This window comes from Nannospalax galili, unplaced genomic scaffold, assembly GCF_000622305.1.
Source record: "Nannospalax galili isolate Female #2095 unplaced genomic scaffold, S.galili_v1.0 scaffold732, whole genome shotgun sequence".
Taxonomy (NCBI): Eukaryota; Metazoa; Chordata; class Mammalia; order Rodentia; family Spalacidae; genus Nannospalax; species Nannospalax galili.
The window spans coordinates 59,296-87,012 of record NW_008330574.1 but is presented as its reverse complement, the minus strand read 5'-3'; the positions used below and the strand labels follow the sequence as shown (position 1 = coordinate 87,012).

General features: G+C 42.4%; 2 protein-coding genes across 2 annotated transcripts in view; one reads left to right on the top strand and one right to left on the bottom strand.

Moving 5' to 3' along the window:
• Window positions 1-2,384: 2,384 nt before the first annotated feature.
• Ell3 (elongation factor for RNA polymerase II 3) lies at window positions 2,385-6,730 on the top strand. Its single transcript, XM_017802225.2, has 11 exons — window positions 2,385-2,574; window positions 2,809-2,844; window positions 3,180-3,286; window positions 3,405-3,606; window positions 3,693-3,772; window positions 3,881-3,956; window positions 5,188-5,368; window positions 5,445-5,487; window positions 5,594-5,765; window positions 5,986-6,030; window positions 6,105-6,730. Exons 1-11 carry the CDS (start codon window positions 2,443-2,445, stop codon window positions 6,213-6,215), a joined length of 1,185 nt encoding a protein of 394 aa, XP_017657714.1. The 5' UTR covers window positions 2,385-2,442; the 3' UTR covers window positions 6,216-6,730.
• A 1,548-nt stretch (window positions 6,731-8,278) lies between these two features.
• Window positions 8,279-27,717, bottom strand: part of Pdia3 (protein disulfide isomerase family A member 3) — a 26,425-nt gene continuing 6,986 nt past the window's right edge. Inside the window, exons 2-13 of the mRNA XM_008848990.3 lie at window positions 25,640-25,718; window positions 23,033-23,150; window positions 21,464-21,571; window positions 18,709-18,838; window positions 15,791-15,907; window positions 15,290-15,415; window positions 14,289-14,471; window positions 12,533-12,641; window positions 12,002-12,130; window positions 10,135-10,214; window positions 9,661-9,718; window positions 8,279-8,811 (exon numbers count right to left, since the gene is read on the bottom strand). Of these exons, the coding sequence (XP_008847212.1) occupies window positions 8,698-8,811; window positions 9,661-9,718; window positions 10,135-10,214; window positions 12,002-12,130; window positions 12,533-12,641; window positions 14,289-14,471; window positions 15,290-15,415; window positions 15,791-15,907; window positions 18,709-18,838; window positions 21,464-21,571; window positions 23,033-23,150; window positions 25,640-25,718 (1,351 nt within the window). The 3' untranslated portion in view covers window positions 8,279-8,697. The remainder of the gene's footprint in view (window positions 8,812-9,660; window positions 9,719-10,134; window positions 10,215-12,001; window positions 12,131-12,532; window positions 12,642-14,288; window positions 14,472-15,289; window positions 15,416-15,790; window positions 15,908-18,708; window positions 18,839-21,463; window positions 21,572-23,032; window positions 23,151-25,639; window positions 25,719-27,717) is intronic.

The following is a 27,717-nucleotide window of genomic DNA, read 5'->3' as shown; positions in this document are numbered from 1 at the left end:
TAGCTAAGGTTGGCCTTGAACTACTGATCCTCCTGCCTTCTGTGTGCTTGGATTCCAGATGTTCACCATCACACTCTGATATTTTTTTACTTACAGAGTACATAGCCCCAGCTGTCCTGGAACTCACTATGTAGACCAGGCTGGCCTTGACCTCACAGAGTTCTGCTTGCCTCCTGAGTACTGGGATTAGAGGCATGTACCACCATGCCTAGCTAACATACATTGTAATTTTCTGTTTATTTCTCATATTAATTTCTAGTGTTTCCTTCTCTTCTAGAATGGAAGCTTTCCCTAGGCAAGAATCTGTTCCTTGATGTATCTCCGCTGTTTAGTACAATACCTACCAGAGTAAGCACTCAGTAAATATTTGTTGAATGGATGAATGAATAAAAATGTGAATAATACCTATTGTGAGAGATAAATAACAAAGTTCCTAAAACACAATGGTCACCCAGCAAATGTTAGGTCCTTACATCCATTCTCCAAATACCTTCCCTAGTTGCCTGCTGTTACAACAGCATTCTTTCCATCCTCTCTTGAATTATTTATTGGTTTATCTGCTTGTTTTTGAAATAAGGATCTCAATTTGTTACCCTGGTTGATCTTGAATGCCTGAGTGCAAGCCATCCCACTAGTATGTACCGGCCACCCCTGTTTTGTGTGCCATCAGGAACCACTAGTTCCTATGCAAATCTACTTCATATGCAGATCTAGCAGAGCTCTCTCTCTCTCTCTTCCATGGTACTGGGGATCAAACCCAGGGCCTCATACATGCTGTAAGCACTCTACTAACGAACTAACGTCCCAGTCCTTAGTCTCTCCCTTGAGTTTCAATTTAGGAAAATCTTACTAAAGGTCCCAGATTTCATCTAAGAAAAGGAAGCCTGGAGGCCAGCTTTACCCATTACCACAGCTGCTTATCAAGTTGTCCTCCAGAGAATAGAGAGGCCTGATGGACAGGGAAATGTATTTGTGGTTGTAGTTGACAGTTTGTTGCAATGATTTTCATAATCAACATTCCTGGATCTTCACATGTACTACATATTTCCAGGTATTATTTGATGAATTTTTGTTGTTTTGTTTTAAGACAGGCTACATAAACCAGGCTGGTCTTGAACTCAGAGATCCACCTGTCTCTGCTGGGATTAAAGGCAAAGTCATGGGCCACCCACACCCCTCTGTTTGATGAGTTTTGAAAAATGATTTGCTTTGAGATGAAGGGTATTAACATCACTTAGGACTATGTCCAAGGATTTAACAGAGAGATCCGGATTTAACAGAGAGATCCAGATTATGAAAAGCACTTCAGGGGTTTTGAGAAAAAACCAAATAGTGACAAGTGGAAACACAAAGAGTGGGCCTGAGATTGGTCCTGGGGTCTCAAAGCATCTGGATCTGCAGCTGAGATGCCTGACAACTTCAAGGCATCATGTGGCCAGACACATTTCAGAGGCGGAAGCAGGGGAATTGATAGGGAATTCAGCCTGGATTGGCTACACAGAAAATCTGAAGTCAGCCCAGGCTATGTACTGAAACACTGTCTCAGAAAAAACAAAAACAAAGTGTGTGGGTGGCAATACGAGATCGAAATGGGGTGGAGGGAGAACCTAAGGAACGAACCAGCTGCCTATCTAGCCACTTTCACCTCTGTTTGGGGCAGGAAGTGACACCTGAGGAAGCTGTGGCTCCCTGCCCTGCAATCTCTTTGCCACCAACCACGCCTCACATCTCCACCCAGTGATAAGTGACACTCCAGCCCCGGTCAGCCAGGCTTTTTCTCTGCCAAGGCACTCGCCTGGCCTTACAGCCTCTTTAGCCCTAGTTAGAAACTGAATTAGGAACCACAACAGACACAGCACGGCAGACTGGAAAAGCAAAAGCACTGCACTAGGTCTGCCTTCCCCTTCAGGTCTGCCATCCTCTGGCTCCTCAGGTCCCTTGGGCTCTTGGCCTCAGAGGCACAAATTATTCAAGTTGCCTACCAACGAGGCCTGATCGCCCGCCCCTACCGGGCTGAAACCCTCAGGGGGTTTCAGGTTCAGCTTTCACTTAGAGACGGTGATTCTGAGTTCAGGGTCAGCGGGGCGATTAAGGCAGAACTAGGGATTCTGGGTGAGGGGTTGGATCCTGGAAGCAGACCCTTTCTTCCCAGAACTGAGTAGCCCTTTGGAAAGCCCAGTACTTGGGAAAACCCAATACCGTCTATGCCAAACCAGGAAGAAACCGCCGGGGTCCCGGCGGACAGCGGGGGAGAGCAAAGTACCGCCCACGTGGCTGGGAAAACTCTGGTTGGCACTGGCTGGGGTGGTGCCGGGGGCGGGGTGCTGGCGGAGGGAGGGGCAGACCTGGGCTGTGGGCGTGCCAGCCCAGCTTTTCACAGCAGAGGTGGAGGAGGTCGCCCTGGCCTGTGGTCCCCATTCTGCTTGCAGCGCCTTCGCCACCATGGAGGGGTCTTGGGAACCTCTGAGTGGGAAGGTGCGACTCTGTTTCACCCCTGCTGCTCGGACCAGCCTCTTATTGCTCAGGCTCAACGACGCGGCGGTTCGGGCACTGCAAGAGTGTCAGCGGCAACAGGTGCGGCTGGCCCCCAGCCCCTCTCTCCCAACCCTACCATCCGGACCTCTGGTCTCAGTCGGCTACACGGGAGGAGGGACTTGGGAGGAGCGGCTTCTGCAGGTTCTAGCCTCCCTACCCCCCAACCTCTCCAAGTGAAGCCCGCAAGGCAGGTGTCCCCGAACCCCCTCGGACAACCGATCTTAGGGACTTGGCTTCATCTTTGCTCAGCTGATGCTTGGGCTCTTCCCGCAGGTTCGGCCAAAGATCGCTTTTCAAGGCCAACGAGGGGTAAGTGCAGGACTGATGTATGAGGATGGGGCAAGGAAGCATAAACTTAGACTCCCGGAAGGCGCGCTCTGGGGCGGCGGGGCGGGGCGGGGTGCCAGTGGTCACGGTCTGAGGAAGCTATGAGAACTGAACCCTAAGTGGGGGTGAGGGGACTGCTGGGGTTGTGATCTCAGGGGACTGTGTCTCAGTCTCTTGGGGGAACTCTGACCCAGCTGTACCTGCTGTGCTAACGAGCCCCTTGGGATCCATCTTCAGGCCCTGGTTTGGGGAGGGATGGCATGGGCAGAAGTGGGAGGGACAGACTTAATGGGGCTTACCATCTCCTTCCACCATAGTATCTAAGGTTCCCAGGCTGGTCCTGTCTCTTCTCCTTCACAATATCCCAGTGTTGCCAAGAGGGCACTAGTGGTGGCTTGGACCTTGTGTACCAATGCTTAAGCAGGTAAGAGAGAACAGGCAACAGGAAAGTTTGTAGAAAGTGGGGAAGGGGAACGTGAAGATGTGTTAGAAAGCTCTCCAACCTGTTTTTGTTGTCTTTTTCCCCCATTACTTCTTTCCAGATCTGGGCCTAACTGTCTCCACTGCCTGGGCTCACTCAGGGAGCGCCTTACTGTTTGGGCAGCCATGGATACTATTCCAGTCCCACTGTCAGCTCAGGGACACAACCTGACTGAAGATGCCAGGGAGTCTGAGAGTTGGAGGAACACAGGAGACTATTCTGAAGGTGATGAAGTATCACAGCCCCAAGTGGCACTAGAAGAGGTGAGACTAGAGACTGCTGGGTATTATGAGGCCTGACAAATCCTGAAGTTTAGGGAGCCAAATGTGCTTACCACCTTTCCTGACAGGTGTCTGAGCCACTGGCAAGCAACCATGGACAGTCCCTCCCAGGATCTTCCAGTGAGCCCATGGCACAATGGCAAATGAGGTACTTGGGAGTGTGGGTCTGATTTCCAACCTTAAATGCTGTAATAAAACATCAAAGCACATCTCTTACCCTGGTCATTTCTCCCATTCCTTCTTCAAAAAATCCTAGGAACAACACTTATCTTCCAAACAGAGATCCTGACCAGCCACTACCTTCTCCTGCCAGCCAGAAACACCTGGACAAGGTAATCCATAATGACACCAGCTTTTGAAACAGCAATTTTTCTTTTCTTTTCTTTCTTCTTTTTTTTTTTTTTTTTTTTTTTTTTTTTTTTAGACAAAGTGTTCCTTTGTAAGCTAAGCTGGCCTGGAACTATGTAGACCAGGCTGGCCTGGAACTCACAGAGATCCTCCTGCTTTGCTTCCTGAGTGCTGAATTAAAGGCATGCACCACCATGCCTGGCTCAAAGAGCAGTTTTAAGGTCTGTGAACGTAGCTTGGTTAGTAGGGAACCACATAAAACCTGGCACGTGCTGTAATCTCAAGAGGGCTCCAGAGGAAGGATTAGTTTGCACAGTGGTTTGAGGTTGCCTTTTTTTCTTTTTTTTTTTTTCGGTCTTTTTGAGACAGGGTCTCCCTGTAGCCCCAGCTGGCCTGGAAACCTAATAGACCAGGCTGGCCTTGAACTCAAGAGATTCGCCTGCCTCTGCCTCCTGAGTGCTAGGATTAAAGACGTGCCACCATGACTGCTATACAACCCCCATTTCAGATTGAGATGGCTTCCTGTGGGAGTGTTTGCTGTGTTGGAATCCCCAGCACCTATGTAAAAGCTGAGCATGGCTGCAACTGCCTATAACCCCAGTGCTGGAGGGGTGGAGACCGGTGGATCCTAGGAGCTTGCTGGCCAGCCAGTCTAGATGTAACAGAGAATAGGAGAGCAACAAAGGACACCCAAAGTCCCAACAGGCACATGCATACACCACACACTAGTACCTTTAATCAGGCTGAAACAAAATTGGGGCACTAGAGAGATGGCTCAGCAGTTGAGTATGGGCTGCTCTTGCAGAGGACCCAGGTTCGATTCCCAGCACCCACAACTGTAACTCCAGTTCCAGTGGAATCTAATGCCTTCTTCTGACTCCTTAGGCATTGTACAACACATGGGTGCACTTATACACGGAGAAAATACACATCAAATAAAAATATTTTTTAAAAATCTTCTAAAATTTAAAATTGGGAGCTGATTATATAGCAGAGTTTTGATTTGAGACAGGGTCTCCCTGTAGCCCCAGCTAGCCTGGAACTCACTATGTAGACCAGGCTGGCCTCCATCTCACAAGAGATCTGCCTGCCTGTCTCTAAGTGCTGGGATTAAAGGTGTTGTCCACCACACCAAGTTTATAACAGCATTTTTGACAAAAGAGAACAAGAACTCCCTGGCTTGTCATTTATGCTACACAGATGTTTTCCTCACAGAAACGACCAGCGCCTATAGCCACTAAAGAACCAGAAGAAAAGAGGCTCAGAGCTCTGCCTCCAAGTCCTATACAAGGGCTATCAGATCAAGACTTACAAGAGGGAGAAAACTGGGAGCAGGAAGATGAAGATGAAGAGACTGACTCCAGGCTGGAGCACAGTCTCTCAGTTCAAGCAGGTGGTGAGTTGAATAGAGGAGGGTTAAAAATGCCACAGTGAAAAAAAGACCTGTAATTGTTTTCTTGCTTTCTTCCCAGCCTCCGAATCCCCAAGCCCTGAAGAGGTGCCAGATTACTTCCTGTGAGTTCCCCACATTGCAATTTCATAAAGCTTGTACATATAAGCTCCCCAGAAGCCAAGAGCTTTTAGAGGCAATGAAACTGAAGATGACAAACTTCCCTGGCAGGCAATACAGGGCCATCAACAGTGCAGAGCAACAACAAGCCTATGAGCAGGACTTTGAGACAGATTATGCTGAATACCGCATCCTTCATGCCCGTGTCGGGGCTGCAAGCCAAAGGTTCATAGAGCTGGGAGCAGAGATCAAAAGACTTCAGCGAGGAACTCCAGAACACAAGGTAAGGACAAAACTTCATCTGGCTTTTTTTTAGCCTTATTGGCCATAATCTTTCTGCCAGCTACCTCAAAACGTGTTTAATGACTAAGCAGAGGGACAAGCAAACCTGTTGTGGCAGAAAAAATGAGTTTGTACTATCTGGTAGAATTAAAAACAGAAGTTTTCTTTCTCTTGTTCCCCCTCCCTTCCAATTTTGAATCAGTGTTTACTTTCTGTTTCAGTTGCTGGAAGAAAAGATAGTCCAGGAGTATAAAAAATTCAGAAAGGTAAGACAAGTTGTGAGCACAGAATCACTAAGGTAGCAGTTTTACTTTTTGATATGGATGCTTTTTCTCTGCAGCGGTATCCAGGTTACAGGGAAGAGAAGCATCGCTGTGAGTACCTGCATCAGAAATTGTCCCACATTAAAGGTCTCATCCTGGAATTCGAGGAAAAGAACAGGGGCAGCTGAAGCTATTGAGCCTCTGCCCAGAGATGAACAAAGTGGCTGTAAACTGGAGTACATCTGCTTTTCCAATTTTGACCACTTAAGTCCATGGTGGCATGTAGACAGCTGTGCTAGATTCTTCAGTTTGATTTTTGTTGTTGCCTTTAATTTTTTAGGGTGCGGGCACAGTATCCTTAGCTGTGCCCAGGATAGAATAGCAGGGGCTTGGGTTCACCCAAGTAATATTCAAATTCTGAGGAATGCCGTATTTCCAGGTTAAGACACATCTTGAGAATATTAAACAAATAAGTGAATTTAGTGTAGTAGCCTTGCAAAGGGAAAAATGAGAACTTCCAGTGACAGAGCTAATTGGAACTTACAGCAAAATTGTCTAATGGGAAGGGGCTTGGGTTTTACTCATACACTAAAAATTAATCTTTCTACAAACATGGATAAAAAAATTAAAACCACCTGCTTCTGTTTATTATTTTTATGTGTACAAGTGTATTGCCTGCATATATGTGAATGCACCCATGTTGTGCAATGCTTCAGAGGTCAGAAGAGGGCTTTGGATTCCCCTGGAACTGGAGTTAGGGACGGTTCATAGCCACCATGTGGGTGCTGGGAATTGAACCTGGGTCTTCTGCAAAAGCAGTCAGTACTCTTAACTGCTGAGCCATATCTCCAGCCCCATTCTGTGTTTTTTTTTAAGTTAATATTATCCTATATTGTTCAAGGTGGTGCTGTACATCCAAACTACCTTTGGCTCTCCCTGCAAAATTTACATCCCATGAACCATCAAGATTGTGGTCTAGATATCTTTTTTTTTCAATTTTAAAAACAGTGTTGGGAATTGAACCCCAGTGCTCAGAGACTGGATAAGTGCTCTACTGCTAAACACTACCATCCCTAACATTTTTTTTTTTTTTTTTTTTTTTTTTTTTTTGTCTTTTTGAGTCAGGGTCTCCCTGTAGCCCCAGTTGGCCTCAGAGATCCGCCTGCCTCTGCCTCCCAAGTGCTGAGACTAAAGGCATGCACCACATCTGGCCTCTAACATCCTTCTTTAAAATGACAATAGGGGCTACAGAGATAGCTCAGAGGTTAAGAGAACAGGCTGGTCTTGCAGAGGACCCAGGTTCGAATCCCAGCACCCCCACAGCAGCTAACAACCATTTGTAACTCCAGTTCCAGGGGAATCTGATGCCCTTTTCTAACCTCTTGAGGGCACTGGAATATGGGTTCTATCAAGAATTATCCAGGGTTGAAAACAATTATAGATGAGACTTTGATTTAGTTAGAGGGAAATAATTCATTTGCATTGAAGCAGATCAGTGTTGTAAACAAAGTAGACGCTCCACTCACTTGGAATGATACCTGTAGCCTTTCCCTGTTCCACTGGAGAGGAAAGTTAATGGGCCACACCCTAGGCTTTGTGCACCCAGCAGTGTTAGCAATTCCTCCAACAAGTTGGATGGAACCCCAACTTGATGCCACACCCACACAGGGCATTTCTAGGCAGAGACAATCCTCAGGAGGTATAAGCATGCAGGAAGCCTCGCCACATGGCAAGAACCTATCTTTAGGGCATGAACTGGACCAGAAACAGCCTAACAGGAAAGTCTTTCATCTCTTCTACCCACTAGGCTGAAAGATATAGGAAACCAAGCCTGGCAGTTTACATCTGTAATCTCAATACACGGAAAGCTGACGTGAGCGGATTGCCCTAAATTCAAGGCCAGCCTGGAAAGAGATAATCCAAAAAAAGAAAAAAAGAGATGGTAACTACAGACCCCTCAGTCACACTGAAGCTACACAGTATAGTAGCAATTGAGTTTTTTTTTTCAAGACAAGGTCTCATATAGCTCATGCTAACCTCAGACTTTCTATGTAGCGAAGGATGACTGTGAACTTTGGATCTCAATTGTTGGGATTACAGGTGTGTGCCATCATGCTTAGTTTAGTTGCATGTACTTTTTTTCGGTCTTTTTGAGACAGGGTCTCCCTGTAGCTCCAGCTGGCCTAGAACTCATAGAGATCTGCCTGCTTCTACCTCCCAAGCACTGGGATTAAAGGCATGCACCACCACACCTGGCTTAGTTGCATGTATTAAACAAACAAGACAAATCACAGAACATTTCTATCTCTGCAGAAAGTTCTACTGGATAGTAACAGTCTAGAAAACCTGATTCTCCATTCCAAGGCAGGGGGCAGGGGAAAAAAACAGTTTAAAGGGGGCTTATTTATTGTCACTGTTCCAAATGTACAAAAAATGAGAAAATAACCCCCCAACTCAATTCCCCCCACCCCCACAACATTCTTCCCAACAAATAATTTTCCCCCAAACCACAAACAAACTGGTACTGGTATTTCCATAAACAGTGCAGCTAAGAAACAGTTTAGAGAAAATTTAACAGGATTCAGATTATATCCAATTCTGTCTTCTCCAATGGTTTTCCCATCTCTGGTATAAGAGTCCTTTCACAAAGTGGTACGTTTGGATGTTGCTTTAGAGATCCTCTTGTGCCTTCTTCTTCTTCTTAGGTTTTTCTTCTTGAATTACAGGTGGGTTTGTAGCTTCTCGCTGTAGATAGCTAATAAAGTCATTTAACTCACGGCCACCCTGAAAATACAAAGATTGTATAGAAAATTTAACTTATTTTTTAATTTATTATTTTCATTTTATTTTTTATATATGAATGTATTGCCTGCATGTATGTAAGTGCACCCATGTCCTGCAATGCCCACAGAGGTCAGAAGAGGGTGTCAGATCCCTTGGAACTGGAGTACAGACAGCTGTTAGCTGCAGTATAGGTGCTGGGAACTGAACCCAGCCAGTGCTCTTAACCACTGAGCCACCTCTCCAAACCCCCAGAAATTTAGCTTTTTTTTTTTTAGAGCTGATCTTTTGTACATATAAAATTTGCCTCAGAGGTCAGAAGAGGGCTTCAGAATCCCCAAGGAACTGGAATTAAGGACAGTTTGTAGCTGCCATATGGGTGTTGGGAATAAAACCTGGATCCTCTGCAAGAGCAGTCAGTGCTCTTAACCACTGAGACATTGCTCCAGCCACAGAAATTTAGCTTTTTAAAGAACTAAAGTTAGGGTCTACGAATCAGCTCAGTGGATAAGGGCACCTGCCAAGCCTGATGACAAGTATGATATGCGTTTGATTCCAGGATCCACACGATGGAAGCAGAGAATGCCCAAAATTGTCCTGAACTCCACATGTGCTCCAAATCAATGCACATAAAATATTAAAAGAGAGATAGAAAAGAACAAACCTTGGTTATTTTTTCCTTACTAGGAAGATTTTTAAGCTTGCAAAACCACATTAGCAACCACACATACTGACCATGAGAGTTGAAGCAATTTCCAGTTAAACAGGTCAGAAAGAGAAGAGGTATCTACATGAGTGTGCTTGTATATGTGCCTATGTACATATTTTGGGGAAATGGGACAATGTACTTACTTCATACTTCTTTGGACTTAGCTTCTTGTTGGCTGGTGAGAAGTAGATGGTAGGAAAACTAAGGAAAGAAAGAAAAAGCATAATAATTTCAGGTACCAGAGTGATTCAAATACTTCCCCGGCAACTTTCTGAGAATCACTTCTGTCTGTGGTTTCTAATCTGATCAGTAAATTCTCCATCAGTGGCTAAATTATCTTTCTGACTTATGAGAGTTCACAAACTTCCTGGCAGTCATGTGAGGGTCACCCATTGCAGAATTCTAAGTTTCCCAAGCTAAATATGAAGAACCTTAAAACTGACACCTAAAAATATAACACCTTAAAACCAATGGTGTCCTGATGGCTTATACCTATAATTCCAACTACTCGTGAGACTGAGGCTAGGTGAGCCTGAACTCAGGAGTTTGAAGCCAGCCTGGGCAAAACAGTAAACTCCATCTCTAAACAAATAAATAGCACTTTTTCATTAACTTACCCTCTGACTTCATATGGAGAAGGCACATCATTGGCTGTGGCATCCATCTTTGCTATGACAATATTTGGATCTTTGCTGAGCTGTTAATAAAAAAAGGTTAGCCCTTTAAAAACATCTTCAGCAACAAAGAACCAGATATAGTACTGAATCCCAGCACTTGGAGGCTAAGGCAGGGGTATTTCCACAATTTCTAGTCCAGTATGAGCAGTGTGGAACCCTGCCTCAAACAAACAAAAACTTTAAAAAGCTAGGCACTGATGGCACATACCCATGATCTCAGGACTTGGAGGTAGAGTCAGGACTGTCAAAAGTTCAAGGCCAGCTTGTCTACACAGAGCTCCAGGCCAGGGCTATGTGGTGAAATCCTCTCTCAAAATGCTCAAACGTCTACCCCCCCCCCAAAAAAACCCCTTTCTTTCAAGTTAGACATGGTAACATATGCCTATAATCCCAACATTAGGGAAGTTAATAGGAAGATCAGGAATTCAAAACCAGTCTTAGCTACAAACCAAGTTTCAGGCCAGTCAAGGTTACAGGAGAACCTATCTTAAAAAAAGATACCCAGGCTCAAATCTCAGCACCCACATGACAGCTAACAACTGTCCATAACTCCAGTTCCAGGGGATCCCGTGACCTCTTCTGTCCTCCACAGGCATTGCATGACATGGGTGCACTTACATACATGCAGGCAATACATGCATACACATTTAAAAAAAAAAAAAATTCAGATGTGATGGCCTATGCCTTTAATCCCAGCATTTGGGAGGCAGAGGCAGGTGATCAGGCCAGCCGGGGCTACAGAAGGACCAGACCCTGTCTCAAAAAAGACCAAAAAAAAAAAAAAACCGGCTGGATAGCACACACCTTTAATCCCAGAGGCAGAGGCAGGTTAATCTTTGTGAGTTTGAGGCCAGCCAGAGCTACACACTGAGATTGCCTCAAACAAACCAGAAACAGCGAAAAAATCCTAAAACAAACCATCAAGCTTTCAGTGGCAGGCACACTAAGACAATTTCAGGCATTACCTGGATAAATTTCCAAGTTTTTCCTTACATGGGAAGAATACAGATAGTCTGTGACTGCTCAGCTTCTTTCTATTGTTTTCTATTGATTCCTATGTAATAGGACTATGTATGGAGGCTGGAATTGGTGGGACGTGCTTTTAATCCCAATACTGGAGAGGCAGATCTATGTGAGGTCAGTCTAGTCTACTTAGTAAGTTCTAGGCTAGCCAGTGCTATAAGGGGAGATCTTGTCTCAAAACAAACAAACAAAAAAACCCCAAAGAAATAGACTACATATGAAGCTGGAAAGCTGGCTCAAGGGTTAAGAGCACTTGCCACTCTTATTCTGGCCTCTCATGAGACCTCTTACAGGAGACCCTGCCTCAAAAGCAACCACAAAACAAAGACTATATATGCCACCATTTAATTTACAAAGGTTAAGTCAATTTTTTTTTTTTTTTTTAAGACAGGGTCTCCCTGTAACAGCCCCAGCTGGCCTGGAACTCACTATGTAGACCAGGCTGGCTTTGAACTCAGAGATCCACATGCCCCTGCCTCCTGAGTGCTGGGATAAAAGGCATGCACCACCACACCCAGCTCTAAGCCAAATGTTTTAAAATAAAGGACCATATAAATAATCCACTGCCAAAAATCAGAAGCTCATAGGCATTTTTAACCATCATGTAGAATGAGTCTGAGCTGAGTATGTGAGGTCTTCCCATAGGCTATACACTAGGGGGCAGTCAAGAGCAAGTGAATAAACAACAGTTGAACTAATTAGGGTGACTAGTTAAGCCAATGTTCATACATATGTACATAAACTTCTGACTCCATCTTATATTCAGAATAGGGTTCATACTTACCTTTTCTCCAAGTTCTTTGTATTTGGGCTCCAGATTCTTACAGTGACCACACCAAGGAGCATAAAATTCAATCAGCACATCTTTATCTTCATTATTCACTATTTCATCAAAATTTTCTGCTACCACTACCTAGAAAACACAATGGATTCTCTAGTTAAAGGGCAAGTTGAAAAATAAACCCACAAGCTGTAACTGCTCTGAACTTAATTCAGGCCAGGTGGGGTTACAGAGGCTTCCTGTCATAAAAAAACAAAAACAAAACAACAAAAAAACATGTTATTCCTCATTAACCAACTCATCCTCAATCTATCACTGTCAAACTATGTTCAGGAAGTCATAGGAAATAAAAGAAGTGCTACCTAATGTTTTCTTAGCTGGGAATGTAGCTCAATAGTGAAGTACTTATTTAATATGGGTTTGATTCCTGACATTAAATAAAACGAAAAAGGTTTTTGTTTACTCCCAGTATTGCTGGATTAAAGAAAGGAAGAGATCACTGCCAATAGATTGGTGAGGCTGTGAGCAACACACCTTGACAGGCCCATCATTGCTCTCTGGGATAGGTTCAGACTTCAGGTATCTCTTCAGATTGCCATCGAAGTAATCCTGCAGGAATCGCTCAAGAGCCTTGCCATCCCGCCTGCAAATGCAAAGATAGAATCCCACCGAGGGTTACAAACAATTTCTCTGAATAGGTTCCACATATTTTAGCTTCAATTTCACAGCTAAAACAAAGGAGAGCGCCTTATCTCAATATGCAGAACCACTAAACAAGAAAATAACTTCCTCTATTTCTTTTTTTTTTGGTCTTTTTGAGACAGGGTCTCCCTGTAGCCCCAGCTTTCCTGGAACTCACTAGGTAGACAAGGCTGGCCTCAAACTCAGAGATCCGCCTGCCTCTGCCTCCCAAGTGTTCGAACTAAAGGCATGCGCCACCACACCCGGCTATTTTTTTTTTTTTTAAATGAAATTTTCAATTTTTATTTGTACAAGTGTTTTGATTGTCAGTAATATTTACTGGTTTGTGTGTAGGGCCATGAAGGCCAGAAAAGGGCAACAGAGCAGCCACGTAGGTACTGGGAATCAAACCTGGGTCCTATGAAAGAACCAAGTTAAGAGCAAGTGCTCTTAACCCCTGAGCCACCATTCCAGCCCCAATTTCCTCATTTTCTAATGTGCTCTTTGCAGATTAGGAATCTCTTTTGAAGATTTTTGATTCTACTTTAGCTTCACGGGTGCTAGGAAATACAGATGTGCACCACCACGCTCAGCTGGAGACCCATTTTGGGGATAACCAGATCTTGTTGCCCTAGAGAAAAGTGCTTATTTTCAGTATCTTATTTTACTAATGATCTCACAAGGATGATTTTGCATTTAATCTTTTTTTTTTTTTTTTGGTCTTTTTGAGACAGGGTCTCCCTGTAGCCCCAGCTGACCTGGAACTCCCTATGTAGACCAGGCTGGCCTTGAACTCACAGAGATCTGCCTGCCTCTGCCTCCCAAGTGCTGGGATTAAAAGCGTGCACCACCACGCCTGGCTACCTTTAATCTTGTAAAGTCTGAAAAGATGAGAAAGGACATTCTTCAAGCCTAGTCAGGGTCTGGTTTAAAACTACAACTTCAAGGCAGGGCATGGTGGCACACACCTTTAATCCCAGCACTTGGGAGGCAGAGGCAGGCAGATCTGTCAGTTCCAGGCCAGCTGGGGCTACAGGGATACAGGGAGATCCTATCACAAAAAGACAGAAAAAGAGAAGAAACCACAACTTTAAAGAGGCTGCCTCAATTTCTTTATGACTTTTAAAAAACATGTTGACTTTTGAGCAAGATGTGGGGGTGTATAATTTTTTCTTTACTTGTAAATAAATGATTTTGAGACAGGGTCTCCCTTGAACTCATCATGCTCCTTCTGCATGTGACCCCCATATGCACACTGATAACAGGAACCACCATATGCAGTCTCCATCTAAAACTTCTCATGAAGTGGAATTATCTAAGAATTCCATGTTGCTATCCCTTTGTTAGCCTGCAGAAACTAATAAGTGACAGGGTATCTCTATAGTCCCAGCTGGCCTGGAACTCACTACTATGTAGAGACCAGAATGGCCTTGAACTCACAGAAATCCGCCTGCCTCTGCCTCTGCTTCCTGAGTGCTGGGATTAAAGGCGTGCTCCGATCACAATCTTTTAAAGTACCTAAGCTGAGGAAGTGATAGTCTCAAGTCTTGACAGAAAACTTGTCCTTTCTAATGCTGCTCAAATCCGGAACCAACATGTAACAACTTACGAGAACTCCTCCTGCATGACAAACTTCTCCCCCTTAGCAGTTCTGATAGCAACAACAGGAATATCTCCAGTGGTACTTTCCAAGCCAAAATCAGAAAGTTCATGGCTAAAGGTTTTTCGGCTAGCTACTGCAAAGTTGAGTTTATGTCCAGCATCCAGGAATTTCTTTGCCACCATCATTACCCTGTGAGGAATAAGAGATATTTGTTCTAAGACCGTGTCAGGGATATAAATATTTTTTAAACCAGCAGCAGAAAGCTAGAAAGCCAAGACTCAGCCTTCTGGAATCCACCTGAACATGTATTCTTGGGCACTGATTATGGAAAAGTTTAATGGCTCAGTGAACTTCACTGTTTAGTTGGTGGTACCAAATCATTCCATTTTATAGGAATCTTCCCATATTACGTAACTGTAAAATCTACTGCAGGCAAAACAACTGATCTGAAACGTATAATACTCTATACCTAGAGTATTAATTTGTTCATTAATAAAACAAGTGAGCACAATGTTTTACAGTCTGGATACCTATATTAGACATATTGACTAGATCTTGGATGGAGTACATAGTCTTGCACTTTATGGCTGCAAATGCAGTTTTTGGAGGTACATGTTGACAAGATCTCATAAAGTCCAGACTAGCCACAAACTCTGTAAGGAGCCAAGGATAACCCTGAACTAACTGTCCTGTCTCTACCTCCCCAATGCTAGAATTATAGGCTTGCTCCACCATACCTAGTTTATGTTTTATTACTGCTTGTTCTTTAAATGTGGTGCTGAACTTACACGATAGGAGAATCTATTCCCACAAGGCAAGCTGTTCTCTGGTATACATATATGTATACACAAAAGGTACACAAACCCAGGGCTTTGTGCATTCTAAGCAAGCCCTTTACCAACTGAACCACATCACCAGCCCCCTGTCCATCTTATCTGACCTCACATCACAGGATAATTAGAACTGTTACTACTTATATCTACACTAAGGCAAAACATTCTTATTACCTGTTTCTCCAGTAGTTGGAACCTTTAGCATTCTTTTCATAGTCCACATCATAGTAAGCTGTAAGTAAGTCCTTGCCCTGTATCAAATCTTTGTTGTCTTCTGTCATGTGAGGACAGATACCAAAACTGAAATTAAATAATCCATTATTAATTTAACTTTGTCAATTGTTGTATTATGGAATTATCACAAAATGACAGCATTTATAAAAGATCATCATCAAGTACAAGTACAAGGACAGGTACTGAGCAATACACAGGACCATGATAAAAGAGTTGTAAGGCCTACACATTAGATAACAAAAGAATTATTTCCCACATCTCATTTAAAACCCAGATTAGCCAGATATGGTAATATAAGCTTTAATATTATATAGCTAAATTATTGTTATAATCCCTTATATAGGCTTTATTTAAACTAAAATATGGCCCTGTTTAATCACTCAAGTAAACAAGTTAAAACCAAATGAAGAAATCCCAGACAAGGTATAAAGAGTTACTCACATGCTTTCCTGAATAAACTTTTTAATCTTGCCACTAGTCATTTTCTGTTCAGTGTATGCCACAGTTTTGTCCTCAAACTTGTTAGTAAGGTGTAAAGGACGAAATAAGGTGACACCCCTTTTAAAAAAAGAAGAAAAAAGTCTTAGCAACAGATAAAAGAATTGTTTCCTACATTTCATTTAAAGCCCAGAGTAGCCAGACATGGTAATACAAGCTAGGCAAAGTGGCATACCTGTAATCTTTGTGCTTGGGAAGTGGAGGCAGCAGGATTATGAATTGGAGGCTAGCCTGGGCTACAGAGAGATCCTGTCTAAAACATTCTAGGATTGTGGCTATAGCTTACCGGACACTGTTTGCCTACGACATGCAAGGCTCTGGGTTCAATCCCTGGTACCACAACAAACAACAACAACAAAAACTTTAAACTACTTTTTTGATCAGGTGCTTGCTGGTCTTGACATTCACATGAACACAAGTCCACGTGGTGGTGTCTCGTGTCTTCTTCCTGACTGACTCAGCAGTCAGGGTTGGAACTGGTAACAGTGTGGTACTCAAGCTTGTTTCTCTTGGGGATGTTACTGTGAATATACCTGGGCTGCCTCCAGAGCCACAGGGTCTGGTGAATGATGCTGTCTGAATCTTTTGTGGCTGTGGATGTCTTTCAGAACTTCTTGTTTTTCAATGCCTTCATTTAGGCTTTGGGAGAAGCTTCTTCACTTTAGCTTCTTCACACCAGCATGGCTCAAACTTTTTTTTGAGGCAGGAGCTATGTAGCCCTGAATTGAGAGATCTTCTTGCCTCTGCCTCCCTAGTGTGGGTTTAAAGGGATGTGCTAACACTCCAAGCTCAAACTACTACCTACCTATTTATTGTGCATGAAGTGTTTTGCCTGCATGTATGTAAGTGTGTGCAATGCTTGTGGAAGCCAGAAAATGATCCTGGATCCCTTGCAACTGGAGAGTTAAGGATTGTTGTTAGCTGCCATGTGGGTGCTCAGAAAGGAACCCATGTCTTCTGCAAGAGCAGCCAGTGCTCTTAATGGCTGAGCCATCTATCCAACCCTCAAACTACTTTTGCTGTCACATTTGTTATCAATTATCTAAGTATAAAAGGAAAAAAAAAATTTTTTTTGGTCTTTTTGAGACAGAGTCTCCATTGTAGCTCCAGGTGCCTGGAACTCACAGAGGATCCACCTGCCTCTGCCTCCCGAGTGCAGGGATTAAAGGCGTGCACCACACCACCATGCCCAGCAAAAGGAAATTATTTGTAGTGCATTCTCATCAACATAAAGTGGTTACCTGTGTTGTGTTTTAACTGCTAGAAGGACTGAATGATGCGAAAACAGTCAAACACAGGTGTTGAAATTTCATGTGGGTATGTGGAACATGGGGAGGAGGAATGAGTGCAAGAGAAGCAAGCTATTGGCAGTCACAGTAGTGTTGTTTTCTTGGAAAGCTAGTACTAGATTTAAACCCGTGTAACAAAAGGCTAGACATTAAAGGAATTTGCTCAGATGCCACAATGTATCAAAGAAAGCCTGGCCTCTTTATTGCGATGGAGAATTCAGGAAAAAAATTCTAAATGGACCTAAGCTAAATATTGTATAGCTGGTATACTAAACATTCCATGTTTATAGGTATTTTCTTTACTGAACTACTTTTCTTCCTAGGAAGAGAGGTTAGTTTTAAAGGGCAAGAGACCTAGTATAAACAAACTCTGGTTTATGCTATCATATATAAACTGGAATAAGATGGAACTGGTTTCTTACTGTTTTTCAGGATTTGGAAATCTGAGCCAGGTGTGGTCTGCACACCTGTAATTTTAGTATTTGGGAAGCTAGGTCATCTCTGTAGCCCTAAAATTCCCCTTTGTGTGTGTGCAGGAGCATGGAGGCCAGAGGCTGACATCAAATGTCTTCCTTCAATTGCTCTCCACCTTATTATTTTGAGAGGATCTCTCATTGGAACTAGGGCTCACTAATTACACTAGGCTGGATGGTCTGCAAGCCTTGGGAGCCTCCTGTCTCTACTTACTGAAGGATGGGATTACATACTTAAGATTGCTTTATGTAGATACAGGAATCAAATTCAGGTTTCATGCTTGTATGGCAAGGACTTTATTAAGTGAGCTAACCCCTGAGCCCTTAGCTAAAATAATTTTTTTCTTTTGTTCTTTTTGAGGGTCTCCCTGTAGCCCCAGCTGGCCCGGAACTCACTATGTAGGCTAGGATGGCCTCAATAACACAAAGATCTGCCTGTCTCTGCCTGCTTCCTGAATGCTGGGATTAAAGTTGTGTGCCACTATGTCCTGCCTAGAATAATTTTTAACCCAACTGCCATATTCTGCCTGGAAAATCTTATCAAGAGTTATCTCAGGCCAGGCGTGGTGGTGTATGCCTTTAATCCCAGTAGCCAGCCTGGTCTACATAGTGAGTTTCAGGCCAACTGGGGCTACAGCGGGACCCTGTAACAAAAAGAACAAAAAGAGTTACCTCTCACTAGGCACAGTAGTGTACACCTGTAATTCCCAGCACTCAAGAGAGAAAATTTGCTACAAGTTCAAGTCCAGGTTGGACTACATAGTGTACCAGACTAGCTAACTACAGAGCAGAACCCTATCTCAAAAAAAGGTCATCCATTTCCATCTATGAAGCTTTGTCAGAAACTACTCCCCCTAAGAAAGGAAAAATTCCTATAGCAACACATACAACCCTTACACTTTAAATTTTCTGCATACATTTGCTAATGCAGTGTCTTCCCCTTCACAGGAAACAAGAATTCCTAGCACTGAGCTTACTTAATGCTTAACAAGCACTCAATAAAAATTTTGAAAACGAAAAACAAATGAACAAACAAAAGGCATAAAGCCAAAAGCTCACACAACAAATAGAGATTGATAAGGGAATTAAATTCACTTACTCTCCATTATCATCATACTCCTCCACCAGAGACTCAACATTGGTGTGTGCAAATCGGTAGTTATCTCTCAAGTTGCTGGCAGCTTTTAGGAACTCTGAGTGTGCTTCACTGAATAAATCCCTGAAAAAACCTTATAGGAAATGTCAAGAAATAAGCAGTTAAGTACTGAGACATAGTCAAGACTTACATTTTTCTATTTTTTAAAGCCATCATTCTACTATGGATAAACAAAGCAGTGAGTGGGTAAAGACTATGCCACAATGACCTTGGATATTTAACACAGTATTTATAGTACTTCTTCCTCTACCTCTAAAAACTATTTCTGAAAGTGTGAAGGGAGAGAATTTGTTAGTAGAACTGAAGTCTTCTGTTCTTTCAGCATGGAACAGATTTGGGCAGGTAGATCTCTGTAGCAGAGGCTACAGGGAGACCCCGTCTCAAAACAAAAACAACCCCAAAACAAACAAAAGAAATGCCTGCCTATCACTATTTTTTTCCTTTTTCCATTTGCTGACCTTTATCTCACAGATCCAGCTGTGCTTTTGCAGTGCTGGGATTAAAGAGGTATGTGCCACCTTGCCCAGCTAATTCTTTTTATTTATTTATTATAGCCCCAGCTGGCTTCAAACTCAGAGATCCACCTGCCTCTGCCTCCCAAGTGCTGGGATTACACTTGAATTCTCTGAATTCAAAGCTGGCCTCGTCTACATAATAAGTCCCAAGCCAGCTGGGGCTACAGGAAGACCCTTTCTCAAAAAGAAAAATAAAGAAGTCCTCTGGAGGAACAGCAAGCACTCTTAACCACTGAGCAACCTTTTCCAGTCCTAATGGTTCTTTGTAACATATAGAACTAGTAAAATTCTGATAAATGACTTGAGTCAAATTTAATGATTAAAAACATCTACTGCTGTCAGACAATCAGTTTTACTACAGGTCTTAGAAGATTAATAGAAGCACAAACATCATTTATAACTTTAAATCCTGTCCCTGACTTCTGAGATTAAAACCATCTGGGCCACCATACCCAGGTAAATTTAAATTTTTTTTTTCCCTCTTTTTAGAAACATTTATGTGGTCTCAGTGACTCTAAGACCTCCTTTCTCAAACTCTTTCAATCTGAAAGGCATTGGATACTTTTCTCTGGAAATAGAGGGCTGTGCATGGACCATGATGAGGCGCATTAGCTGATGTATGGAACTGTCTTTGAGCCTGGTCCTCAGGAAGGCTGTTTGCTCTTTTCGTTCCTTTCCATCCAGAGCATGTGCATTTTGATGGTTAATGAAGTTGCTTGTGGTTTCTAAAGTCAGTATCAAGTCAGTGTGGCAGTTTGTCTTGAACTTGATAAGAATGGTACCATGGAGCTGGTGGCTGTTTTGTGTAAACTGAATAATGGGCTACTTTAACCATTGACAAGAGTCTGCTCCAGAGAATAGTCCACCGCTCCCGTGGGCTGCTGCTGACCATCTGCAACAGTTGTCACATTTTGTGCCTTTGCATGACCAGCTTCCCCAGATGCCTGAGGACAGCTGAACTCCATGAAAGGACTTGCTTTCTGAACATGGTGCCAATAGCAGCTTACAAATTGGGCTGCCCCTTCCAAGAGGGGTTGAGTAACCCCAGCAAGGGCCAAGGTAATTTTCAAGAAAGATCTAGGGAGACTCTCATTGTTCTCTGGAGGGTAAATTTAATTTTTAATCACAGGTATTACAAATCCACACATCTAAATATAAAACAAAGGGCTGAGGATACAGCTCAGTGGAAAGCACCTGTCTAGCATGCTCCAGGCTATAGGTTTTAACACCAGTACTACAAAGAAAAAAAAAAATCTTTCAGCCTGAGTAAAATGGGGTAAGCCTGGCCCCTTCTCTCTTCTCTGGCTCCTGCTCACAATGAGATCTCTCCCTAATGCATATACACTCCTGTCCTGAGATACAATCAAGAGAGCTCTCATTAGAATTTAGATTTTGGTGCCCTGGTCTTAAACATGTCGAACTGTGAGCTAAATAAATCTCTTTTCTCTATAAATGACACAGCCTCAGTTCTTTCATCACAGCATGACCAATACAACCTCAAAAGCAAAAATTATACCTAAAAATAAGAAAAAAATCCTGCCGGGCGTGGTGGCGCATGCCTTTAATCACTTGGGAGGTAGAGGCAGGTGGATCTTTGTGAGTTCAAGGCCAGCCTGGTCTACATAGTGCATTCCAGGACAGGTGGGGCTACAAGGAGATCCTGTCTCAAAAAAGACAAAAAAGAAAAAACTCCTAGCCATTTCATCTTAAGCTTTAAATGCTACTACTGCAAAAATAACACAGAAATTGACTCTTTTACACTCTTGCCTTAAACCTTATTTATTTACCTATTTGTCTTTTTGAGACAGCATCTCCCTGTAGTGGGCCTGGCCTAGAACTATGTAGACCAGGCTGGCCTTGAACTCACAGAGATCACCTACCTCTGCTTCCCAGAGTGCTGGGATTAAAGATGTGCACACTTTAAACCTTATTTTCAATCTAACTACAATGAAACAAATGTCAAAATACTCCTAGTCCTAACTGAAATTAAACTTTTAACAGCTCTTAACAACACAAACCAACACAAGACACCATTCTTTCCCCTATTACAGTATTTGGACTCAATTCTGTTAGCTGTCTTTTAGCTGCTTCAGGTTTTCCCACAGTGCTTTAACTTTGTTGTTTTCCCAGACATGAAAGTTTTTAAAATCCAGTCAATTTCATGGCATAATATTGCTACTTACCCACCACAGAGGCATCTTTATCACTAATGAACTTCTTAAATTCTTCCTCAGACCTGAGAGGAACAGAAGCTGGGCCTGCCTGCTTCTTCAGGTGGCTGACAATTCCATCTTAGAAGACAAAAGTTATAACAACACAATTTATAATTTGAGAAGCTAAGTATTCACACAATTCAAACTTCAAAAGGCACAAATATAGTACAAGAAGTTTTCTTTCTACTGTCCCTAGTCACTGATTTTCTTTCCTAAATAAAATTTCCATTTCTTGTATATTCTTCTACTTGATCTTAGCCAAAAGGCCAAGAAATAATTCATATATCCTTCCAAACATATATAAACAAGAAATTACAAATTCTTTATCTTCAAAAGACAGCACATCTTAATTTTCTTTGGAAAAAAATTTAGCAGCACTTGGGAGGCAGAGGCAGGCGGATCTTTGTGAGTTCGAGGCCAGCCTGGTCTACATAGCAAGTGCCAGGACAGCTGGGGCTACAAGGAGACCCTGTCTCAAAAAAAAAAAAAACCCAAAACCAAAAAAAAACAAAAACCCAAAAAAAAAAAAAAAAAAAAAAAAAAAAAAAAAAAAACAAAAACCCAAAACAAAAACAAAACAAAACAACAAAAAACAAGCAAAAAAACAACTTTAAGAGACATGGTCTTACCATGTAACCCTGGCTACCCTTCAGCTCAGAGATCTACCTGTCTCTGCCTTCTAGGTACTGGCATTAAAAGTGTGTACCAGCTGGGACCAGAGTTTTATTCATGAATACCAAACACTACATCTAGACTATCTGACACAGAATAGGTACTCAATAATTATCGAAAGAAAAAAAGGCCTAGCTGAGTTTATATATTAAGCTCAGGTATTTTCTATTTTACTCTATAATCAAGTAATTTAGAGAGGCTTTTTGTTACCTAACTCTTAGATGAAGCATTAAATAAAAACAATAATAAAAATTTTTTAAAGATTGAAAATATGTTATACACAAAAACAAATTTTTGCTTCTACTACTAAGAACGTATTTAAGAAACTGAGGGGCCAGCAAGATGTCTCAGGTAGTAAAAGCACCTGCTGCAGAAACCTAATGACCTAAGTTCAACCCCTAGAACCCATGATGGAAAGAGAACAGACTACATAAAGTTGACTAGCCCCTGTTCTCTCTTGTTAATAAAAAACAAATAAAAAATGTTTTAGTATAGTCATTATTTTAGTATAGTCACTTCTAGGCTAGCCTGAATTACAGTGAGATCTTATCTTTACAAAACATACAAACAAAATGAACAAAACAAAAATGAATAGGCACACATTATATCCTAACATTTGTAAAGTTGAGGTAGGAGGACTGAAAATTTAAGTCTAGCCTACATTATATAGCAAGACTGTTTCTTAAAAAAAAAAAAGTCAGAGCCGGGCGTGGAGGCAGAGGCAGGAGGATCTCTGTGAATTCAAGGCTAGCCTGGTCTACAGAGCAAGTTCCAGGACAGCTGGGGCTACAGGGAGACCCTGTCTCAAAAAAGACCAAAAACAAAAAACCCCAAAACAAAAAAAAAAAAATAATTGAGGATACTTACCGGCAGTCCTAGGCCCATCATAAGCACCTGCTTCTTCACCATCTCTAAATATTTTAAGGGTTGGGTAGCCACTGACTCCATATTTATTACAGGTGTTTGTGTTGGCAGTACAATCAACCTAAAGATTAAAATATAAATTATTTTGTTATCCAAGTACCTGCTGCAAGATCTTCCCATATTCCTCAAATATTAAGACTGGTTATATCATAAGGGGATCAGTTCTTGGCATATATGTCAGAGAACATTAGACCTTAAAGGTAGATTGGTGCTGCCTAACTTCAAGAGAACCATCCAAGATTCTTTAGATTCCTTGGCTTCATATAAAAATGATCAATTAGGGGCTAGATAGCTCAGTGGTTAAGAACACTGGTTGTTCCTGCAGAAGACCTGGGTTCAAATCCCAGCACACACGGCAGCTAACAACTGTCTGTTAACTCCAGTTCCAGGGGATCCGACAGCCTCATCTGTCCTCCACAAGCACTGCACAACACGGGTGTACTTACCTACATGCAGGCAATACACTCATATACATTAAAAAAAAAAAATTTTTTTTAAATGCTACAATTAGTATTTAAGTTTTTAAAAACTCCTTTCCGTGCTGGAAATAACCCCAGTCTATCTTCTACATAATAAATGTTCTACTACTGAGCTATATCCTCAGCACCAAGAGTAAAAATTGGCAATAATTATCACCAAAGGTATGTGCTAAGTATTCATACTCTTCAGCTAGAATAGGATACAATCTGATTTTATATACAATTTAGTCATTAGCAAATGTATCAATACTTGTACATGCCCTGGACTAGTTTCAATCACAACAGATCAAATCTTTATAAAAAATTAATAGAGGTCTCATATAGGCATTATGACTTTATAAAAGTCACAGAGGTCTCATATAGGCATCACAGAAGATAAGACTTGTGATCCAACTTTTTTTTTGCTATAGCAAGCTGTTTAACATTAGGATGAAATGCAGCTTTCAAATCTTATCCAAAACTTCTAAATATACAAAAAACTGGAGGTTAGCAGAGATGTGACCTTTAAACTGGAGTAAGTATGAGCTTACTACAGAGTAGCAAAATTCCCAAGACGTTACTGGTTTTTAAAATTTTTAAATTTTTTATTTTTTTTGGTCTTTTTGAGACAGGGTCTCCCTAGAGCCCCAGCTGTCATGGAACTCACTAATGTAGACCAGGCTGGCCAGATCCGCCTGCCTCTGCCTCCCAAGTGCTGGGATTTAAGGTGTGTACCACCATGCCTGGCCCAATTATTTTTTTTTATTTTTATGTATATGAGTGTTATGCCTGCATGTAGGTAAGTGCACCTGTGTCGTGCAATGCCTGTGGAGGACAGAAGAGGTTGTCGGATCCCCTGGAATTTCAGTTACGGACAGGTGTTAGCTGCCATGTGGGTACTGGGATTTGAAGTCGGGTCTTCTGTAAGAATAGTCAGTGTTCTTAATGGCTGAGCCATCTCTCCAGCCCTGGTTTTTGTTTTTGAGGCAAGGTTTTATGTAGCACAGGCTGGCTTTGAATTTCTAATCCTGCCTCCATCTCCCAAGTGCTGGGCACAGGCATGTACCACTAAGCCTGGCTTTTAACTATGAAAACAAATGTTGTTATAATTGACTACTTGGTTACATAAGCAACAATATCCCTGTCATTTTTCCAGTTCCTATCACTGAAATATCATTAAGGCAGATTAGAGAACTCATTTACTCAGTGATTATTTTCTTCTCTCTTTACAACTGTACCTTTATTTTCTTTGCCTATTCCTTAGTTCTTGTTATTTCTTTTCTTTTTCTAAGATTTACGTGTATGCAGCTTTGTGTGGGGGTATCCGCTCAAGAATACAGGTGTCCAGAAACCAGGATACCCCTCTAGCTAGTTACAACATGGGGTTGTGAGTGGCCTGATGTGGGTGCTGGGAACCAAACTTGGATCAGATACAAGTGCAGTATGTGCTTATAACTGCTGAGCCATCTCTCCAGTCCCTTCTTTATTCCTTTAAAAGAAAGGTTCTCACATAGCTTCAGTGGCCTCCAACTCACTACATAGCCAAGAATGATCTTGAACTCTTGATCTTCCTGCCTCTACCTCCCAAGTGCTGGAGTTACAGGTATCTATCACCACATCTAGCTCCTACTGTCAATAGTTTTCCTAGACTATTTTTAGTATTTGAAAATATATTTAATAAGAAATATGTAATTGTCAGAAACTATTACTCGATCTTCTTAATATCATGAATAGTGAAAAATAATAGCTTAAGTTACAGGTTGTTGTAAAGTGCCCAGTATGGGCACTGGAAACTGAACTTGGGGTCCTCTGCAAGAGAAGTGTTCATAACTGCCAAGCCATTTCTGCAGTCCCCCAAATAGTAATTTTACGTACTATTAAAACAGTTGCGCTAGTGAAATGGTTCAGCAGCTAAAGGCATTTACCACAAAGTCTGGTGATCTAAGTTTGATCTCCAGAATCCACATGGTAAGAGAGAAGAAGTGACTCTCAAAAGTTGTCTTCTGACTTCCATGTGTGTTGTGGCACATGTACACACCAATAAATGTAATGAAAACCGCCGTGTTCCTTAATGATGAATCCATGTACTCACCTTTGCTAATGGGACTATTCCTTTTAATCTAGTTGCTGCAGCTTCATACTCAGGGGCAAGCCTTTTACAGTGTCCACACCTATACAGATTTAAAGAAAAATCAAATTCTTAGTTTAATTCTACAAGCTTACTGATGTTATAATTTTTTGTTTGTTTTTCTGTTTTAATTTTTTTTTTTTTTTGGTCTTTTTGAGACAGGGTTTCCCTGTAGCCCCAGCTGTCCTGATACTCACTATGTAGACCAGGTTGGCCTCGAACTCAGAGATCCACCTGCCTCTGCCTCCCAAGTGCTGGGATTAAGGCGTGTGCCACCACGCCTGGCAAGTGTTTAGACTTTTGAGATAGGGTCTCATGTAGCCAAGGATGATCATCTGTCTCCATCTCCCAAATGCTGGTGTTAAAAGGCATGAACCACTTTTCCTGGCTTCATGCCTTCTGTTTTTCTATTTTTGTGTCTGTACGGAGGTCACAGAACTCAACCTTTGGGCTTTTGAAGAGATAATACACACCTGGTGCTAGCTGTGCACTGACAAGAATAAACCAGACATCTAACTGATACTTTGGGACTATAGGACTTTCTGGATAGAAAAGGAGGTGTTTCTGGTGGCCCTCTGGGAAAAGCACACTAGCTTATGTTTTTATTGGGTCTCACAGTCAGACTTGCTACCTTAAATGTCATTCTAATGCTGTGTTGGATGCTGGGACTCGCTATGTCGACTAAGCTGTCCTTGAACTCCCAGCAATCCTTTTGCTTCTCCCTCCCAAGGGTTGCAGGCATGTACCAACATGACCACCTTCAAAGGTTTTAAAAACAATGCAGTTTAAAGGGTATAAGATGTGGGTCTGTGCCTTTAAAGGTAGAGCAGTAGAGCACTCAGGTAAGGGAGAGCTCTTTTTTTTTGAGATATGGTCTCCCCTGCAGCCCCACCTGGCCTGGAGCTCACTATGTAGACCAGGCTGGCCTTGAACTCACAGAGATCCGCCTACCTCTGCCTCCCAAGTGCTGGGATTAAAGGTGTGTGCCACCACACCTGGCTGAGAGCTTTTTTTTTTTTTTGAGAAATAACTATTTATTTTTAGTCTTTCAGATATAGGGTCTCCCTGTAGCCCCAGCTGGCTGTGAACTCAAGAGATCTGCCTGCCTCTGACTTCTGAGTGCTGGGATTAAAGGCATGCTACCACACCCAGCTTAAAGCAACTATTTTAACCAGCAATGTTTAGGACAGGAAAGTAAAAAGCAGAATCAAGAGTCACTTATTAAGAAATTCAAGTAGTTGAATCTCTATAAGATGGAGGCCAGCCACATCTACATAGTGAGTTTCAAGCTACCTGGGGCTACAAGAAGACCCTGTCTCAACCACCACCATCCCCACCAAAAAAAAAGAAAAAAGAAATCCATGTAGTATGGGGCTGGAGAGTTGGCTCAATGTTTACAAGCACTGGTTGCTATTGCAGAGAACCTGGGTCCAGTTCCTAGAACCCACAAGGTATCTAACAACCATCTGTAACTTTAATTTCAGGGGATCCAACATCCTCTTCTGGCTTCTATGGGCATTGCATGACATGTGTGCACTTATACACACGCAGACAAAACACTCATTAAAAATAAAAACAGAAAGCCGGGTGTGGTGGCACACATCTTTAATACCAGCACTTGGGAGGCAGGGGCAGGCGGATCTCTGTGAGTTCCAGGCCAGCTGGGGCTACAGAGAGACCCTGTTTCAAAAAGCGCCCCCGCCAAAAAAAAGAGATAAAATAAAATATATATAAAAAAGAGAAATTTGCTGGGTCATGGTGGTGCACGTCTTTAATCCCAGCACTCGGGCCAGGCCAGCTGGGGCTACAGAGAGACCCTGTTTCAAAAAGCGCCCCCGCCAAAAAAAAGAGATAAAATAAAATATATATAAAAAAGAGAAATTTGCTGGGTCATGGTGGTGCACGTCTTTAATCCCAGCACTCGGGAAGCAGATCTGTAGATCTCTCTGAGATGTAGGCCAGCTTGGCCTACATAGTGAGTTCCAGACCAGCTGGGGCTACTGGGAGATCCTGTCTCAAAAGAGACCAAAAAAAAAAAATAG